This window comes from Salvelinus namaycush, chromosome 36 (genome assembly GCF_016432855.1).
Source record: "Salvelinus namaycush isolate Seneca chromosome 36, SaNama_1.0, whole genome shotgun sequence".
Classification (NCBI taxonomy): Eukaryota; Metazoa; Chordata; class Actinopteri; order Salmoniformes; family Salmonidae; genus Salvelinus; species Salvelinus namaycush.
Genome location: NC_052342.1, coordinates 14,004,223 through 14,025,866, shown reverse-complemented (window position 1 = coordinate 14,025,866; position 21,644 = coordinate 14,004,223). Strand labels below are relative to the sequence as shown.

The 21,644-nt window shown below is 42.2% G+C and overlaps 1 protein-coding gene across 2 annotated transcripts; it reads right to left on the bottom strand.

Moving 5' to 3' along the window:
* Positions 1-7,949: 7,949 nt before the first annotated feature.
* LOC120030150 (dnaJ homolog subfamily C member 3-like) lies at positions 7,950-19,202 on the bottom strand. Of its 2 annotated transcripts, none has more exons than XM_038975478.1 (12): positions 18,722-19,202; positions 18,254-18,391; positions 17,792-17,916; positions 17,462-17,536; positions 16,328-16,471; positions 15,882-16,063; positions 15,505-15,624; positions 12,347-12,452; positions 11,955-12,075; positions 10,831-10,963; positions 10,449-10,597; positions 7,950-10,214 (listed from the first exon to the last, which is right to left on the bottom strand). In XM_038975478.1, the coding sequence occupies exons 1-12, from the start codon at positions 18,804-18,806 to the stop codon at positions 10,066-10,068; spliced, it is 1,527 nt and encodes a 508-aa protein (XP_038831406.1). In that variant the 5' UTR covers positions 18,807-19,202; the 3' UTR covers positions 7,950-10,065. The 2 variants fall into 2 exon arrangements, with proteins under 2 accessions (XP_038831406.1, XP_038831407.1); XM_038975479.1 differs by having other exon boundaries at positions 18,254-18,364; positions 18,722-19,201.
* Between the last annotated feature and the right edge of the window lie 2,442 nt (positions 19,203-21,644).

The following is a 21,644-nucleotide window of genomic DNA, read 5'->3' as shown; positions in this document are numbered from 1 at the left end:
CATAACTACTGACCACAACCAACTACTAACCTGAACAACACAACTAGAGACCATAACTCCTGACCACAACCACACAACTACTGACGACTACTGACCACACAACTACTGAACCACACTACTACCACAACACCACTGACCACAATTACGAAGCACAACACTACTGACACAACACACAACTACTGACCACAACTACCGATCACAATAACACAACTACAGATCATAACTGACCACAACTACTGACCACAACCATGCAACTACTGAACAACAAAACTACTGACCACAACCACTGACCACACAACTACTGGCTGCAACAACACAACTTCTGACAACTTCTGACCAAGACTACTGACCATAACACCACAACTACTGACAACACAACTACTGAACCACACTACTACCACAACCGCTGACCACAATTACTAAGCAGACAACTACTGACCATACAACTACTGGCCACAACAACACAACTACAGACCATAACTACTGAAAACAACTACTGAACCACAACTTACCACAAAACTACTGACCACAACTTCTGACCACAACCACACAACTACTGACAACCTCTGACCAAGACTACTGACCATAACACCACAACTACTGACCACACAACTACTGAACCACACTACTACCACAACCACAACACTACTGAACACAATTACTAAGCACAACACTACTGACACACCATACAACTACTGACCATACAACTACTGGCCACAACAACAGAACTACCAACCATAACTACTGAAAACAACTACTGAACCACAATTTACCACAAAACTACTGAACACAACCACGCACCTACTCACCAAAACTACTAACCACAACCACATGACTCCTGACCACAACTACTGACCACTACTACTGAACCACACACTTGCTTAAGAAAAACTACTGACCACAACCACAAAACTACTGACCAAAATGACTGACCACAACCAACCAACTACTTACCACATAGCCACACAATGAGACCACAACTCCAGACCAAAACTCCAGACCACAACTACTAAACCACACAACCACTAAACCACACAACTACTGAACCACACAACTACTGACCACAAGCAGACATCTACTGAACCACACAATGAGATCACAACTCCAGACCACAACCACATGACTACTGACCACAACCACAACTATTGAACCACACACCCGCTTAACAAAATTACTGACCACAACAACAAAACTGACCACAATTAAACATCTACTTACTACACAACTACTGACCACAACCACACAGAGACCACAACTCCAGACCACAGCCACATGACTACTGACCACATCCAACCAACTCCTGACCACAACCACTACTACTGAGCCACACACCTGCTTAACAAAACTTCTGACCACAACCACAAAACGACTTACCACAACTGATCACAACCAACCAACTACTGACCACAACCACATAATGAGACCACAACTCATGACGGCAACTCCAGACGACAACCACATGACTACTGACCACAACCACACAGCTGTTACTGACCACAATTACTAACCACACAGCTACTGACCACAACCACACAACTACTGACCACAATACCAGAACTACAGACCACAACACCAGAACTACAGACAACAACTGACCATAGCTACTGACCACAACCACACAGCTGCTACTGACCACAACTAACCACAAAACTACTAACCATAACCATACAACTACTGAACCACACCTACTTAACAAACCTACTGACCACAACTCCTGAACCACACAACTACACAATGAGACCACAACCACACAACTACTGACCACAAAACTGACCACAACCATACAACTACTGAACCACACACCTACTTACTAAAACGACTGACCACACAACCACACAACTACTGACCACAACCACACAGCTGCTACTGACCACAAAACTACTAACCATAACCATACAACTACTGAACCACACACCTACTTAACAAAACTACTGACCACAACCACAACTACTGAACCACACAACTACTGATCACAATTACAAATCACACAATGAGACCACAACCACACAACTGCTACTGACCACAACTACTGAACCACATACCTACTTACCAAAATTACTGACCACAACCACACAACTACTGACAACAATTACTAACCACACAACTGACCACAACCACACTATTGCACCACACAACTACTGACCACAGCACCAGAACTACAGACCACAACTGCCCATAACTTCAAGCACACATCTACTGACCACAACACAACTAGAGACCATAACTACTGACCACAACCAATTACTGACCTGAACAGCACAACTAGAGACCATAACTACTGACAACCTCTGACCAAGACTACAACTACTAACCACACAACTACTGAACCACACTACTACCACAATTACTAACCACAACACCACACAACTACTGACCACACAACTACTGGCCACAACTAATGATCACAAAACAAATACTGACCACAAGCATGCAATTAAATTGAGGAACTCAATTTAACCTTGTGCAATACCCTAGATGCAGTTGCACCCCTAAAAACGAAAAACATTTGTCATAAGAAACTAGGTCCCTGGTATACAGAAAATACCCGAGCTCTGAAGCAAGCTTCCAGAAAATTGGAACGGAAATGGCGCCACACCAAACTGGAAGTCTTCCGACTAGCTTGGAAAGACAGTACCGTGCAGTATCGAAGAGCCCTCACTGCTGCTCGATCATCCTACTTTTCCAACTTAATTGAGGAAAATAAGAACAATCCAAAATTTATTTTTGATACTGTTGCAAAGCTAACTAAAAAGCAGCATTCCCCAAGAGAGGATGGCTTTCACTTCAGCAGTAATAAATTCATGAACTTCTTTGAGGAAAAGATCATGATCATTAGAAAGCAAATTACGGACTCCTCTTTAAATCTGCGTATTCCTCCAGGGCTTAGCTGTCCTGGATCTGCACAGCTCTGCCAGGGCCTGGGATCGGGAGAGACACTTAAGTGTTTTAGTACTATATCTCTTGACACAATGATGAAAATAATCATGGCCTCTAAACCTTCAAGCTGCATACTGGATCCTATTCCAACTAAACTACTGAAAGACCTGCTTCATGTGCTTGGCCCTCCTATGTTGAACATAATAAACGCCTCTCTATCCACCGGATGTGTACCAAACTCACTAAAAGTGGCAGTAATAAAGCCTCTCTTGAAAAAGCCAAACCTTGACCCGGAAAATATAAAAAACTATCGGCCTATATCGAATCTTCCATTCCTCTCAAAATTTTTTGAAAAAGCTGTTGCGCAGCAACTCACTGCCTTCCTGAAGACAAACAATGTATACGAAATGCTTCAGTCTGGTTTTAGACCCCATCATAGCACTGAGACTGCACTTGTGAAGGTGGTAAATGACCTTTTAATGGCGTCAGACCGAGGCTCTGCATCTGTCCTCGTGCTACTAGACCTTAGTGCTGCCTTTGACACCATCGATCACCACATTCTTTTGGAGAGACTGGAAACCCAAATTGGTCTACACGGACAAGTTCTGGCCTGGTTTAGATCTTATCTGTCGGAAAGATATCAGTTTGTCTCTGTGAATGGTTTGTCCTCTGACAAATCAACTGTACATTTCGGTGTTCCTCAAGGTTCCGTTTTAGGACCACTATTGTTTTCACTATATATTTTACCTCTTGGGGATGTTATTCGAAAACATAATGTTAACTTTCACTGCTATGCGGATGACACACAGCTGTACATTTCAATGAAACATGGTGAAGCCCCAAAATTGCCCTCGCTAGAAGCCTGTGTTTCAGACATAAGGAAGTGGATGGCTGAAAACGTTCTACTTTTAAACTCGGACAAAACAGAGATGCTTGTTCTAGGTCCCAAGAAACAAAGAGATCTTCTGTTAAATCTGACAATTAATCTTGATGGTTGTAAAGTCGTCTCAAATAAAACTGTGAAGGACCTCGGCGTTACTCTTGACCCTGATCTCTCTTTTGACGAACATATCAAGACTGTTTCAAGGACAGCTTTTTTCCATCTACATAACATTGCAAAAATCAGAAATTTTCTGTCCAAAAATGATGCAGAAAAATTAATCCATGCATTTGTTACTTCTAGGTTAGACTACTGCAATGCTCTACTTTCCGGCTACCCGGATAAAGCACTAAATAAACTTCAGTTAGTGCTAAATACGGCTGCTAGAATCCTGACTAGAACCAAGAAATTTGATCATATTACTCCAGTGCTAGCTTCCCTACACTGGCTTCCTGTTAAGGCAAGGGCTGATTTCAAGGTTTTACTGTTAACCTATAAAGCGTTACATGGGCTTGCTCCTACCTATCTTTCCGAGTTGGTCCTGCCGTACATACCTACACGTACGCTACGGTCACAAGACGCAGGCCTCCTAATTGTCCCTAGAATTTCTAAGCAAACAGCTGGAGGCAGGGCTTTCTCCTATAGATCTCCATTTTTATGGAACGGTCTGCCTACCCATGTGAGAGACGCAGACTCGGTCTCAACCTTTAAGTCTTTACTGAAGACTTATCTCTTCAGTAGGTCATATGATTGAGTGTAGTCTGGCCCAGGAGTGTGAAGGTGAACGGAAAGGCTCTGGAGCAACGAACCGCCCTTGCTGTCTCTGCCTGGCCGGTTCCCCTCTCTCCACTGGGATTCTCTGCCTCTAACCCTATTACAGGGGCTGAGTCACTGGCTTACTGGTGCTCTTTCATGCCGTCCCTAGGAGGGGTGCGTCACTTGAGTGGGTTGAGTTACTGACGAGATCTTCCTGTCTGGGTTGGCGCCCCCCCTTGGTTTGTGCTGTGGTGGAGATCTTTGTGGGCTATACTCGGCCTTGTCTCAGGATTGTAAGTTGGTGGTTGAAGATATCCCTCTAGTGGTGCGGGGGCTGTGCTTTGGCAAAGTGGGTGGGGTTATATCCTTCCTGTTTGGCCCTGTCCTATCATCGGATGGGGCCACAGTGTCTCCCGACCCCTCCTGTCTCAGCCTCCAGTATTTATGCTGCAGTAGTTTGTGTCGGGGGGCTAGGGTCAGTTGGTTATATCTGGAGTACTTCTCCTGTCTTATCCAGTGTCCTGTGTGAATTTAAGTATGCTCTCTCTAATTCTCTCCTTCTCTCTTTCTTTCTCTCTCTCGGAGAACCTGAGCCCTAGAACAATACGTCAGGACTACCGGGCATGATGACTCCTTGCTGTCCCCAGTCCACCTGGCCTTGCTGCTGTTCCAGTTTCAACTGTTCTGCCTGCGGTTATGGAACCCCTACCTGTCCCAGACCTGCTGCTTTCAACTCTTAATGATCGGCTATGAAAAGCCAACTGACATTTATTCCTGATTATTATTTGACCATGCTTGTCACTTATGAACATTTTGAACATCTTGGCCATGTTCTGTTATAATCTCCACCCGGCACAGCCAGAAGAGGACTGGCCACCCCTCATAGCCTGGTTCCTCTCTAGGTTTCTTCCTAGGTTTTGGCCTTTCTAGGGAGTTTTTCCTAGCCACCGTGCTTCTACACCTGCATTGCTTGCTGTTTGGGGTTTTAGGCTGGGTTTCTGTACAGCACTTCGAGATATTAGCTGATGTACGAAGGGCTATATAAAATAAACTTGATTTGAACTACAGACCATAGCTACTGAAAATAACTACTGGCCACAATCACACAACTTACCACAAAACTACTGACCACAACCACACACCTACTCACCAAAACTACTGACCACAACCACACAATGAGACCACAACTCCAGACCACAACCACAGAACTACTGAACCACAACTACTGAACCACACACCTGCTTAACAAAACTACTGACCCTGACCACAACCACATGAATACTGACCACAACTACAGACCATAACCACTGAAAATAATGACACATCTGACCACAACCACACAACTACTAACCCACTCAACTAATGACCACAGCTAGCCCACAACCACAGAACGACTGACCACAACTTCTGAACCACACACCTATTTAACAAAACTACTGACCACACAACTACTGACCACAACCAATCAACTACTGACCACAACCACAGACCCCTGACCACAACTACTAAACCACAACTATGGACGCACACACCTACTTACCTACTGACCACAACTACTGAACTACACACATACCTACTTACCACAACTACTGACCACTACTACTGGCTAGGGTTTGGCATTTGAAATGATCACTTTCGAATAATATCATTAAAGTAACACTTTTTAAACTTCTTCCACTACCACAAACTACTTTTAAAAGAGCCTTACCAAGCCCCACAACTTTACTTGTAAAGTTAACATCTAGTTATTGGTTGTGATTACAGGGTAGTAGGAAACTAAATTGTAGGTGTGTCAAACAAATAATTAAAGTACACAAACATTCATTTTCATGGAACTAGACAGACCCACCACCTGCCACAGATTGCTGGAAGAGGATTCTCATATTTGCACAACAATGAAAAGACAACTCAAACAAGAGCTAGAGATGGTTCGTTATCAGTAATGTACAAACAATTTTTAAACTTTCTTCAAAATAAGATCACACCATCCACATAAAAACAGGGTTTGTTGACATATTTTAATACAGTTTTTGAACATTTCAGTTGATTCTGTTTGGCAATGTAAAAACTATCCATAGCAACTAAAACCAGGAGAAAACCCCATAGAAACAAACCCAAGAAAATAACCTATCCCAGGCATTTAATTTAACGCAAGGCTATCACATTAAAATGACGTACAGTGCCTTCAGAAAGTATTCAGACCCCTTGACTTATTCCACATTTTGTTGTTACAGCCGGAATTCAAAATTGATTAAAGTCTCACCACTTCTCCCACCAAGTGAAAGTACATTTTTTGAAAATGAAACAAATATCTCATTTACATACATATTCACATGTCTGAGTCAATACTTTGTAGAAACACCATTGACAGCGATTACAGCTGTGAGTCTTTCTGGGTAAGTCTCTAAGAGCTTGCCACACCTGGATTGTATTATTCAAGCTCTGTTAAATTGATTGTTGGTCATTGCTAGACAACCATTTGCAGCTCTTGCCATAGATTTAAGTATATTTAAGTCAAAACGTCTTGGTAAGCAACTTCAGTGTAGATTTGGCCTTGTATTCTAGATTATTGTCCTGCTGAAAGTTGAATTAATCTCCCAGTGTCCGGTGGAAAGCAGACTGAACCAGGTTCTTCTAGGATTTTGCCTGTGCTTAGCTCCATTGTTTATTTTTCATCCTGATAAACTCACCAGTCCTTAACGATTACAAGCATACCCATAACATGATGCAGCCACCACTATGCTTGAAAATATGGCAAGTGGTACTCAGTAATGTGTACTGTATTGCATTTTTCCCCAAACATAAGACTTTTATATTCAGGACAAAGAGGGAATTGCTTTGCCACATTTCTTAAGTGCCTTGTTACAAACAGGATGCATGTTCTAGAATATTTTTATTCTGTACAGGCTTCCTTTTCACTGTCAATTAGGTTAGTATTGTGGAGTAACTACAATGTTGTTGATCCATCCTCAGCTTCCTATCACAGCCATTAAACTCTAACTGCTTCAAAGTCACCATTGACCCCATGGTGAAATCCCTGAGCAGTTTCCTTCCTCTCCTGCAATGGAGTTAGGAAGCACGCCTGTATCTTTGTAGTGACTAGATGGTGTATCAATTCACTCAAAGTGTAATTAATAACTTCACCATGCTCAATTCAATGTCTGCTCTAAAAAAATATATATGTATTCAACCCATCAATCAATAGGTGCCCTTCCCTACGAGGCATTGGAAAACCTCCCCGGTCTTTGTGGTTGAATCGGTGTTTGAAATTCACTGCTCGACTGAGGGACCTTACAGATAATTTCCTGTGTGGGGTACAGAGATGAGGTACTCATTCAAAAAGTATATTAAACACTATTGGACACATAATATTCCATGCAACTTGTGAAGCACATTTTTACTCCTGAACTTATTTAGGCTTGCCATAACAAAGTGGTTGAATACTTATTGACTGAAGACATTTCAGCTTTTAATTTCATTAATTTGTTAATTTATGAAAACATAATTCCACTTTGACATGTGTAGTCCTGTCATAAAAACATCTCAGTGTAATCCATTTTAAATTCAGGCTCTAACACAACAACATGTGGAGAAAGTCAAGGGCTATGAATAATTTCTGAAGGCACTGTAGTGTCAGTGACATTCAAAGCTTTCAGTTACAGCTATACTGTATCCTTAGAATTCAATGTATGTTAATAGTTGACGGGATGATATTGACAGTCCATACATTTTTTTGTCCATAATTTGTTTGACACATTAAAATGACTCAATAGTTTGTTCGTGGTTGCAGTGAGTCCCTTCAGTTGCTTTGAACCATGGGACACATTTTCAGTAACATCAGGAGTGGTTATTAAAAAGAAAATAGACAAAATACAAAAAGTGCAAGTTTTCATTCAGACATGCTTTGAAATCAATGAAAAAGGAGAGAGAATGCAACAACGCAGGCTCTTTCAGGAAGTAGACAGACAAGCTTCATGCTCACACTTTTGATTGGGTACACAACTAGGAAGGTGTCGTGTGATTGGCATTGAGAAAGGACTCATCTTTATATCTGTGCCATTATAGCAAGCTCAATTTTTACATAGTCAATTTTCTTCACGATTGGCTGATCCTGGTTGGTCATCAGCCAATGAAGTTGGAAGTCCCTCCCAGTTGACTACATTAAAATGGTGGAAGCCCTCAATAGCACTGCTCATGCCAAAACTGCCTTTTGGCCACTAGAGGCCTCTATAATTTTCTATGGTGATTGGGTACGCAACCAGGAAGGAGTGAAAGCCAATTTAGTGGAGAACAACGTTCAGAGCTTTTTGCAGATAGAAATATAAAAAAACAGAACAGACACAGTTTGTGTGGTGAAGAGAACGACATCAATCTCTTAGAAAACATTCTGAAAACTCTAAATGTTGTACTTTTCTGAATATAATCTGTCTGAGTAGCTTGGGTGTCAGTCTGAATCTGATTTTATCAGACTTGAGCTCGTCTTAGCATTATAAATAAATGGATAGAGTCCGGCACCCAGGTTATTGTAGCAGAGCAAAAACCAAAAGAGCTACGTTGTTACCAAAACGAGCCCTTTGAGGAAGAATGAGGCGGAAAAAAACTGCAAACAAAGAAAAACACTGCAGACAGACATCCCAAAGAAAAAGAACATGGATACTGGAGGAGGGATGCACTGATGTCATCAACAGCCTGGGCCTAGATGGGAGGTCTGAACAGCGCACCTATACCAGTCTTCATTCTCGCATCTTCGACCACGAGTGGAAAATTGCAATTGCTCCAGAACAGAGCAGCACGTATTGCACTTAGATGTACACAGAGGGTGAATATCAGTGGTATGCATGTCAATCTCTTTTGGCTCAAAGTTGAGGATTGATTGACTGCATCACTATTGGTCTTTGTGTGAGGTGATGATGGGCTAAAAAGGTACTGAACTGTCCATTCAAGCAGTTGGTACACAGTTCAGTACCACTCAAGACATGCAGCCAGAGGACTCTTCATAGTCCCCAGGTCCAGAACTGAGGCTGGGAAATGCACAGTATTAAATTAGAGCCATGACTACATGGAACTCTGCCACCCCAGATAACATTATCAGCCAGCCTTAAAACCAGATAAAAAATAAAAAACACCTCACGATGCAGACTGTGGAGAGACAGACATTTTTATATGTATTGTATTATGTATATTATTTGTTTTTTATTTCGACCCCCGGAAGAGTAGCCACTGCCTTGGAAGCGGCTAATTGGGGATCCTAATAAAATACTTAAATACTTTTCAGAGTCAACTGCCGACAACATTGTCACCCAGTTTCATCCATGTAGAATCTGTGGTAGGAAGTTTAACTCCGTACAACTCAACCCCTCGCGGGACAGTAGTAGTCCACCGCCTTTGACAGTCATTCACGTCCCCGTAGTCTCATTACATTACCCACAATCCCCCAAACCCGACGACACCTGGGTACATCCATAAATTACTCCGCGGGTTGTCATAGGCCTTAAATCCCCCAATCGTAGGTCCTTTCCGGTTCCGTCAGCCCCCCATGTTTCTCGTCCTAACTAGTGGTTGAACTTGAAGTGGTAGTTGCCGCCGGACTCGTAGGGGTTGAAGTGGAAGGGCCATCCTTGGCCACCCTGACCCCCTCCACCACCCTGCTGGCTCTCTGGGTCCAGGGGGTCCTCGCCCGAGTCAAATTTCTGACGCATTTCTACAGGGGATGGAGAGACGTGCGAATAAGCAACAAGTTAATCTTGTTTCCGGCTAGGTTTTCAACAGAAATTTTGATTCCTGAAAACAGGATGTCATCATACTGCAAATAGGTTACAGCTTCCTAAATACAATCATACCAGGTATACATTTTCCAATATGGGAGGGGTTAATAGTACTCTTATCTACAAGCTTGACGAACACTATCAGGTGCATATACAGTAAAGTACAGTACCTGGGTCGGTGAGCACCTCTTTAGCCGAGGCGATGTCGATGAACCTTTTCTCCGCCTCCTTCTTCTCTGCCTCCTCTCTGAAGTTATCAGGATGCCACTGTTGGGCCAGCTTCCTGTACGCCTTGATGATTTCCTGTTTGTTGGCACTCCTGGAGAAAAATAACATGAGCTAAGGTAAAAAACTGTTTGAATACAAGGAGCAAATGCATTCCAATTTCCCTGAGGTTATCACACTGGTTGGTGAAAATTAGTTCAACATCATGAACTTCTCACTTGTACAATTGCTTAAAGATCATATAGACAGTAGATTATGTCAAGGAAGGAAGGAATTATGTTTTTAAGAAATATTTGAACAGGGCTCCATTCTCTAGGTCAGCCATACCTATTGACACCCAGGATCTTGTAATAGTCTCTCTTCCGAGAGAGCTTGAGCAGTTTCTGGGCTCGCTCTAGACCTTCCCTGATCTCATTGCTCTCCTTGTCAAACTCCCTCGCTTCCTGGTAGTCTTCCACCGCTAGAGCCGGAGGGAGAGGTAAAGAAAGAAGGCAGAGACAGAAAGAAAGATCAAAATGGATACTTGACAAAGCTGGTCTACGATCCCACTGGGATTTGACCTCAGTAATCAGGACATTTACATATTTTACATGTTAGTCATTTAGCAGACACTCTTATCCAGAGCAACTCATCTTAAGATAGCTAGCTGAGAACCATAAATAACAGTAAGTACATTCTTTCTCAATAAAGAAGATATCAGCAAAGTCAAAGCTAGTAAGAGGGGAAAAAGTGTTAGTTCAGACTTTAGACTGGCTCCTGGCTACAAACACCGGGTTACATGGAAAGTTTGGGTTCCCCTGAGCTACAAAAAGCCCACAAGTAAACAAAGGCACTGTTTGTGTACTTGAGGGAGTGAAAAACAATGCAAAATAAAGTGTTATCATTCCATGCCATCATTCTCTCTGCTACAGTAATAGCATGGAGAAAGCAGTAGTTTAAAGTACTCAAGTAAAAATACTTTAAAGTACTACTTAAGTAATTTACTATTTATATTTTTGACAACTTTTACTCCACTACATTCCTAAAGAAAATGATGTACTTTTTACTCCTTACATTTTCCCTGACACACAAAGGTACTTGGTACATTTTGAATGCTTAGCAGGACAGGAACATTTTCTAAATTCACACACTCATCAAGAGAACATCCCTGGTCATCCCTACTGCAGACTCACTAAACAAATACTTTGTTTGTAAATGATGTCTGAGTGTTGAACTGTGCCTCTGGCTATCCGTAAATAAAAAATACAATTGTGTAGTCTGGTTTGCTTAATATAAGAAATGTGTAATGATTTATACTTAAGTACATTTCAAACCAAATACTTTTAGACTTTTACTCAAGTAGTATTTTACTGGGTGACTCACTTGTACTTGAGTCATTTTCTTTTTAAGGTATCTTTACTTTTACTCAAGTATGAAACATTGGGCACTTTTTCACCACTGGGTGAAAGTACCTTTCTCGTAGTCCTGGTTGAGGATGAAAGCCTCAGCTCTGTCTCGGAGGATGTTGATGTTGCGTGGGTCTCTCTGGTGGGCTTCAGAACAGATGTCTATTGCCTTAGCAGCCATCTTGTTCTGGTGGAGAAAAATGGAACAACGTATATTAAGCATTATTATTGGTTCCCAGTCCATTAGTAATTACTTAACTTTTTTTAAAGTATATTACTTAATGATTATGTGAAGTCAGCGGTAGTTAAAGTAATTATGAGAATTTGAACACACTACCATTGAATTTCTGACTTTAGTAGAACAGGCCAAGCTATTACTATCAAATGACTATGGCTGAGGCCATGGTAAAGGTCCACTCCATAGGTTAAATCTTTCTACAGTATGTGATGGGACCCACCTTGACCAGGCAGAAGCAGATCCTCTCATTGGCCTTGTTGGTGTAGTATGGCACATTAGGCTCTGTTCTCATCACTGACTCATACTTGTCTATGGCCTCCTGATACCTGAGAACAAACATTTAATAATATACATTTTAGAGCAACAAGACATAAATACAACCACCATACAATAGTTATAACTAAAATCAACCAAAGTGGATACAAATAGGTTTGGTGCTAAAACCGTAATAGAAAGCTGAGAAGAAACCTAAAATATAAAACTGTCAAAGGAACACAAGGAGTGAAATGATAAAACACAAAGCATGGGAACTGAAACATAAGCCCACATGGAGGGACTACCATTTAAGACCACATAGGAAAGGCAGGGATTGACATTAAGGGTTGACCTATTGTCTGGGGCTGAGCAGTCGTACAAGTGGCCAGAGTAAATGGCCTGCTACTCAGTCCCAGTTGCTATATATGCATATTATTAGTGTGTCATCTGATGAAGATCAAAGGTTAGTAATTCATTTTCACTATTTCTGCTTTTTGTGACTCTTGTCTTTGGCTGGAAAAATGGCTGTGTTTTTTTGTGACTTGGCGGTGACCTAACATAATCGTTTGTGGTGCTTTCGCTGTAAAGTCTTTTTGAAATCGGACACTGTGGTGGGATTAACAACAAGATTACCTTTAAAATGGTATGAGATACTGTATGTTTGAGGAATTTTAATTATGAGATTTCTGTTGTTTGAATTTGGCGCCTTGCACTTTCACTGGCTGTTGTCATATCGATCCAGTTAACGGGATCACAGCCATAAGAAGTTAAGTGAAATGCCAAAAATTTATGAAAGTTGGGCAAGTTGACCCTGCTCAGATTCTTTTTACTGAACAAAATACAAAGAATTCCAGGACTGATCTTTCTGATTCCTCCACTATGTGTAGGCAAAAGGCAGACAATATATGCCACTTCTGCATGTAAATAGCTTATTTACATTTTCGGGCAAGAAGCTGATTAAACAGCATGATCATTACACAGGTGCACTTTGTGCTGGGGACAATAAAAGGTGAATTTAAAATATGCAGTTGTTACACAACACAATGCCACAGAGGTCTCAAGTTGAAGAAGTGTACAATTGGCATGCTGACTGCAGGAATGTCCACCAGAGCTGTTGGCAGAGAATTTAGGAGTATTTCTGTCTGTAATAAAGCCCTTTTGTAGAGTAAAAACCTCATTCTGATTGGCTGGGCCTGGCTCTCCAGTTGGTGGCTGCACCCCTTCCCAGTCATGTGAAATCCACAGATTAGGGACGAATACATTCATTTAAAATGGACTGATTTCCTTATATGAACTCTACCTCAGTAAAAACATATACACTACCGTTCAAAAGTTTGGGGTAACTTAGAAATATCCTTGTTTTTGAAAGCAAAACGTTTTTTCCATTACAATGACATAAAATTGATCAGAAATACAGTGTAGACATTGTTCATGTTGTAAATGACTAGTGTTGCTGGAAACGGCAGATTTTTTATGGAATATCTACATAGGCGTACAGAGGCCCATTATCAGCAACCATCACTCCTGTGTTCCAATGGCACGTTGTGTTAGCTAATCCAAGTTTATCATTTTAAAAGGCTAATTGATCACTAGAAAACCCTTTTGCAATTATGTTAGCACAGCTGAAAACTCTGTTCTGATTAAAGAAGCAATAAAACTTCTTTAGACTAGTTGAGTATCTGGAGCATCAGCATTTGTGGGTTTGATTACAGGCTCAAAATGGCCAGAAACAAAGGACTTTCTTCTGAAACTCATCAGTCTATTCTTGTTCTTAGAAATGAAGGCTATTCCATGCAAGAAATTGCCAAGAAACTGAAGATCTCATACAACGCTGTGTACTACTCCCTTCACAGAACAGCTCAAACTGGCTCTAACCAGAATAGAAAGAGGAGTGGGAGGCCCCTGTGCACAACTGAGCAGGAGGACAAGTACATTTGAGTGTCTAGTTTGAGAAACAGACGCCTCACAAGTCCTCAACTGGCAGCTTCATTAAGTAGTACCCGCAAAACACCAGTGAAGAGGCGACTCTGGGATGCTGGCCTTCTAGGCAGAGTTGCAAAGCAAAAGCCATATCTCAGACTGGACAATAAAAATAAAAGATTAAGATGGGCAAAAGAACACAGAGACTGGACAGAGGAAGACCGGAAAAGTGTTATGGACAGACGAATCTAAGTTTAATGTGTTCGGATCACAAAGAAGAACATTAGTGAGATCTGTCAAGCATGGTGGAGGCAATGTGATGGTCTGGGGGTGATTTGGTGATGGTAAGTGGGATATTTGTAACGGGTAAAAGGGATCTTGAAGAAGGAAGGCTATCACTCCATTTTGCAATGCCATGCCATACCCTGTGGACAGCGCTTAATTGGTACCAATTTCCTTCTACAACAGGACAATGACCCAAAGCACAGCTCCAAACTATGCAAGAACTATTTAGGGAAGAAGCAGTCAGCTAGTATTCTGTCTATAATGGCGTGGCCAGCACAGTCTCCAGATCTCAACCCTATTGAGGTCATTTTGCAGGGCTCTGGCAGTGCTCCTCCTTGCACAAAGGCGGAGGTAGCGGTCCTGCTGCTGGGTTGTTGCCCTCCTACGGCCTCCTCCACGTCTCCTGATGTACTGGCCTGTCTCCTGGTAGCGCCTCCATGCTCTGGACACTACGCTGACAGACACAGCAAACCTTCCTGCCACAGCTCGCATTGATGTGCCATCCTGGATGAGCTGCACTACCTGAGCCACTTGTGTGGGTTGTAGACTCCGTCTCATGCTACCACTAGAGTGAAAGCACCGCCAGCATTCAAAAGTGACCAAAACATCAGCCAGGAAGCATAGGAACTGAGAAGTGGTCTGTGGTCACCACCTGCAGAACCACTCCTTTATTGGGGGTGTCTTGCTAATTGCCTATAATTTCCACCTTTTGTCTATTCCATTTGCACAACAGCATGTGATATTTATTGTCAATCAGTGTTGCTTCCTAAGTGGACAGTTTGATTTCACAGAAGTGTGATTGACTTGGAGTTACATTGTGTTGTTTAAGTGTTCCCTTTATTTTTTTGAGCAGTGTATATATATATATATTTTTTCCCCCCTTCAGAGCAGGCTCAACTTGCATACAGTGGTACTGACCTCGCCTCCTCGATGTGCTCCTCGGCAGAGTCCAGCTGCTTGCTGAGCTTCTTCACCTGTTTGTAGTGCGAGAAACAGTCCTTGTCATCCTGGTCCAGCTTCAGACACTCTCGGACGTGACTGCACAGAGAGAGATTTACATATAATGTAAAGCGGATTGAGATTCTTTTTCATTTTTTCCCCATGAATTTTGAGTGAGTATTCTTTACCAACTGACAAACCTCAAGTGCCATAATCAACCACAAATACAAAAACTCAAACCAATGTTGCTCTGAAGCCCAAAATCTCTTCATTTACATGCATTTGCTTGATAAACATGGTTGATTGTTTGCTTAAATCACACCTCCCCATTACTAATAAATTCCTAGTGAGCGTACCCTAGTGACTCCTGGTGCTCTCCCAGGTTATAATGCAGGGTGCTGAGCTTGAGGAAGGCAGCTCGGTTGTCATTCCTCAGCTGGGTGGTGGGAGTCAGGTCCTGGATGGCCTTCCTGGGATCTCCCAGGCGGATGTAGCATTCAGCCCGGAGCTCCCGAGACTCAGGGTCCCAGGGGGAGAGCTGAGGAGAAAGAGAGGTAAGGTCAGTGGTGTGAATTTTCCCTTTTTATGATTTGATACAAGACTGTTGAAGTATAGTACAGCACTGTTTGATGATGAAGGTATTGCTTAGGTGAAAATGCATTTCTTTCCATCCTCAGACTAGGCCCTGTGACAGAGCCCCTACCTCCATGACAAGGCCCAATTTCTAGGCCCTGCAGCAGAGCTAACCCCTACCTCCATGACCAGGCCCAATATCTGGCCCTGTGGTGGAGCTAGCCCCTACCTCTACGACGCGGTCCAGCACAGTGATGGTGGTGCTGTAGTCTCCTCTGTGGTGGGCCGCGTGGGCCTCCTCCCCCAGCTCCTCCAGCTCGTTGGCCCTCATCAACTGGTCCCGCGCCTCCTCCTGGTCAGGGGAGCGCTGCAGCTGAGGAGGAGGAAGTAAATCAAATAGAAAGGTCAAGTTTCTGAAGAAACTGACATTTATTACAAGCTTATAATTATTATTATTATTGGTCCCGTGTGGCTCAGTTGGTAGAGCATGGCGCTTGCAACGCCAGGGTTGTGGGTTCATTCCCCACGGGGGGACCAGGATGAATATGTATGAACTTTCCAATTTGTAAGTCGCTCTGGATAAGAGCGTCAGCTAAATGACTTAAATGTAAATGTAAATAAGAGATCACTCATTTCAGGTCTAAAAAAACCTTTTCACCACACAACCCTTCACGTCTAATCTAATCCTTCAGATTCCCTTTACCTTGCCTACATCACATAATTGCAGTAGCAAAATGATAATGAATGAGATTTTTTTTGAAGCGCAACATGAGACAGTGAAACGATACGATGATGGTATGAGCATTCGGAAAATACAGCAGTGAGATTTTTATTGAAAGAAGGATAAGGTAGAAATATATAGAAACATAATTAATAGTATGGTAGTAGTAGCATTCTAAAGTCAGCAAAAAAAGAAACGTCCTCTCACTGTCAACTGCAGCATCTTAGGCATCTCACAGTACGGACATTGCAATTTATTGCCCTGGCCACATCTGCAGTCCTCATGCCTCCTTGCAGCATGCCTAAGGTACGTTCACACAGATGAGCAGGGACCCTGGGCATCTTTCTTTTGGTGTTTTTCAGAGTCAGTAGAAAGGCCTCTTTAGTGTCCTAAGTTTTCATAAATGTGACCTTAATTGCCTACTGTCTGTAAGCTGTTAGTGTCTTAACGACCGTTCCACAGGTGCATGTTCATTAATTGTTATGGTTCATTGGACAAGCATGGGAAACAGTGTTTAAACCCTTTACAATGAAGATCTGTGAAGTTTTGTATTTTCACAAATGATCTTTGACAGGGTCCTGAAAAAGGGACCTTCTTTTTTTGCTGAGTTTAGTAGTTATATTTCTAAGCATCTAGACTTACCACAGTCTCAAAGTCCTCCCGAGCATCCTGGGTGTTGCCCTGCTTCAGGAGGATATTCCCTCTCTGCAGTCTGGCCTGGAAACATGGAGGAAGTTGGAGGGGGAGAGAGAGAGAGAGGGATGAATGTTGAAAGTAGGAGGAGAGAGAAACAATGAGGGAGGGAGCCAGAGAGGGTGACATAGGACACAAAGACAGAGAAAGATACAGGTAAACAGGCAGAGATAAATAGAGAAAGAGTTAATAACAATATCACAACATTGTGTCCATAACTGTGATTTATCATGACAACAGAGATGATATTATTGTTGATGACTGTCTGTGACCACTTACAGCCAGGAAGTCTGGTTTGAGCTGGATGGCTCTGGTCAGATCTGGAAGGGCTGATTTGGACTTCCCCATGGCCAGAAACACAGCTGCCCGCTTGTAGTAGGTGAGGTAGTTCTTAGAGTCTCCCTCTGAGGGGAGGCATAGGGTTGAATACATTACGTTAGTAGGTGATCACATACTTTAGATCTAGCTATTGTCATGTGGCTACATTGATTACATGGCCATACATTGACTGAAAGTGTGTAGGTGTAAATGGTCAATGTGTTTATCTAAGTGAAAGGATGTATGACAAAGTTGGCATACAACGATTCATCCTTTGGAAGGACTGTGTTATGCAATGCAGCAGCCTGACTTACTTTTAAGAGAGGCTACTAACGGAGGGAGAGACAAACAGACACAAAAGCTACAGGCTGAGATCTAAGGATGTTTGAGTTATGATAACGAGTGTCTGGTTGGTAACCTTACCCACTGCATAGTGGTAGTGGGACAAAGCCTCCGCCAGTTGACCGGCGGCCAACAGCTTACGGCCCATCTCCAAGTGCTGCTCAATCTCCACATGAGTTGCCCCCAAGACACCTGAAACAACACTTTGTGTGCGTGAGCCTCTAAAAGAAGGCCCCAAAGCAATACATATAGCTAGTTCAGCTAACCACATAGGAACTGACTTTAATGCAGGAAACAGAGTATGTTTTGTTGGGAAAGGGGATTTTCAAAAGACGAGTGGAAAACCAGCCAAAGGGTTTGGGTAGCCTAGTTAGCCTACAGCTAGTAGCAAGCAATGGGGGGCACACCTGATCATGCTGAACCCTATACAACCGGTCGTAGTTAAGGAAATGACTGAATACTTTAGTTACCGGTATTTTCTATGCACAATGCAGGCAGAACTTTTATAGCACAAAACACAAGCTAACTACCTTGTCTGTCTTGTCTTACCGTTCAACTGGATGTCCAGAATGACACAGAGCAGTGACAAGGAAGACAGGAACCCGTTGAGACCTTTCCGTCGACCCGACTCCATACTTGAATAATTCAAACTTCTCCCGGAGCTGTATATTTCACGTCTCTAATTATATTGTACGCTATCATTTAAACTGTAATTTCCTTCATCGTGTTTCTTCCTGAACCTTTGAGGATAACAAGTGTTCCCATAGTCCGGTTAAGAAATAGTTCCGAGTGACACAGTGGAACGCCACTGGAAGGTTCCTACAATTTTCTTGCGAAGGACAACACAAGTTGTTTAGACAACGAAGAGTGAGCAAAAATATAGCATGAATCTAATATATTGTTCCCGTTTTCTCTACGTGGCATGCCATTGAATAACTTCGGCAAATGTCAACAATAGGTGGTTTCTTAAGTGAAACTTCAACCGGTCCCGTTACTGGCCACCTCCTTCACTGATTCAAGCTGCCCTACATTTCTTTAGTGAAGTGCAGTTCGCGAACGGTTCATTCTTTTTGAACGATTCTTTTTACCGACTCGAGAGTCATGATTCATTTTCTGAGTGATTTGTTCATTTTAGTCGTTAGTTTAACTTGCTAGTGCTGGCATCGATGAGTCCTACAGCGTAGGCTGGCTACACGCTCCTCCGGCACAGAAGCTCCAGAGACATGATCAAACCACCAACTGTCTGTCATATACGCGCAAAGAAATAGATCATGAGCATAGAGAAGACAAATACATGTTAAGAAATGATCATTGATCTCATGGTGCAAAAAATAATATAAATAATATATTATTGAACGTTATGACGGACACAGCGTTGTAGAACCAAAACCTACACAGCCTCAGAGACATCTGCTCAACAAACCCGAACTCGAGAACGAATATTTTGGGGGGCTGCAGTTCGCGAACGATATTGTGCTTATCACCCTCACGGCAGTCACGCAATACATTCCGCCAAGAGTCGTTCATAATCTAGTTCGGTTGCGACCATAACTAGACCTCGTTTCAAATGTATCATTCAATAAATAATATTTATTGTATGCCTAGAAATCAACAAATGTACATTGTTTAAAGCACACGTTTAAAAGTCTCAGTCACAAATTACAGCTCCATAAGCCCCCTTATGGCAGGGGCTCCAAAACTTTTTCACTCGGGCCCCCCTTCCAGCATTCGGGAACATCACGCACCCCTCTGCGCGCGCCACGTCTATTTCTATGGGCACAAGCACTGTTCATAACACAAACTGTTCACACCCCTCTTGTTGGTGGAGAGAACTTTGCTGGTTTAAAGCTTATTTCCTGCAATTCTTCACATTTTGTCATGGGGTGCAAATAAAATGTTGCCGTTTTAAAGCAAATTTTCTTGCAATTCTATACATTGTGCCATGTCTAATGTGTATTCATGTAATATATGAGAAGCTAAAAAACCTCAATAAAAATGGGCAAGTTCATCTGGACATTTCTGACAAGTTACAAATAGCTCTCTAAGATATGCAATGACTAACATGACAAGAGGAGCTGATGATGCACTACCCAGTTATGAAATTGCACCTTGAGATGTGAACGAGAGAGCAAAATTACATTCTACTGTTAAGACTTTCAAGAGTAAGTTTAAAGACACCCCCCATGGAGAATGAGATGTGAACGAGAGGCTTGTAGAATCGTGACTCTTTCGAGTTTTCAGTTCATTATTCGCCAGTAGGGCAGTAGGGGGTCCTGTGTGCTCTGGTCATAAATGAAAGAAATGAGTCGAAAGATTCGTTCTCTGGACTGAACGAGTCGAAAATATCCGAGTCAGTAATAAGAGCCGAAACCATTACTAATTTATGTGCGGTGAGTGGCCACTGGCCAGTCCTAGCAGCACACATCCTTGTTGCCTACAAACGTGGGGCGGTCTCATTGGTTGAACTATTTTAGCTCGTACACGAAACTCCCATGTCCTTGTATGGTACAGAATGCCGTCACTGCACATACAGTGGAAACACCAGAAATAAGCACACAAGGAAATTCATTGATAGGCCTACCCTATGTCTAATTTTCTGTGGTAATAATAAACATATGTTTGACGATGTTCATTCCTTATTAGATACAAAAAAAATGAATTTTAGTATTTAAAGAGGAATTTTATTGGTTGGAATTATAAAAAACTAAAACAAACATTCAGAATGGCATATGACCACCACACCAGCAGTGTAGCCACGTGTAGGCCTTGGCCCTACTCAGTTTGATCTCAGGCCTACCCAAAACATTTCCCAGAAATGATTTAATATAAATTGTGTTTTATCTAATTACATTTTTTAAATTAACGCATGTGAGATTTATTTTCTATTGGTAATTTTATTATAATGTAATTGGCTTCCGACTATTAGTTACATAAAAAAAAAAATCATACCGTAGTTTACCTCAACAATCTGGCAACGTCACGTGGCTAAACTTTGTAGCGCATAAGCTAGCAAGCTCTACCATGCTAGCTTACTTGAATTGACTTACCAGCTAAGGTAATTTAGTAGTTCTAGCAATGACAAACCAAATGTCGATCGCTAGGTTTTTCAAAAAAAGATGTCTGGAGGAAAAGGAGTGTGTGCCATTAAATAATTTAGATCAATCTACTGATAGCTTCCAGAATGAGACATTAACAGGTGGCGACAGGATAGAAACAACCGCAATCGCCATCACAACCGCCAATGCCACGTTGAGCCAGGCATGCTTGCCTACCCCACCGTCTCCTCTCGTTCTTGATGCTGCGGGCGGGGGTGAACCTGCAGTAGGTCCACCGATAGATTTGTCTGCCGTTGATGAACCAGCAAAGTTCCCTTCAAGTATGATAAATGGCAAATCACGCTGCTTCTCTTCAAGGTGGTATGACTAGTTCGTGTGGATTGAGTACAGTAAAGCAAAAGATGCAATTTATTGTA

Bases quoted from the DNA above. Each gene is read 5' to 3' on its own strand.
- LOC120030150 (XM_038975478.1), bottom strand. From the start codon at position 18,806: ATGGAGTCGGGTCGACGGAAAGGTCTCAACGGGTTCCTGTCTTCCTTG. The intron at 16,064-16,327 runs GTAGGGGCTAGC...CTTTCTCCTCAG, and splicing joins TGCTGGACCGCGTCGTAGAG to CTCTCCCCCTGGGACCCTGA. The intron at 12,076-12,346 runs GTGGGTCCCATC...TTTCTCCACCAG, and splicing joins TCTGCTTCTGCCTGGTCAAG to AACAAGATGGCTGCTAAGGC.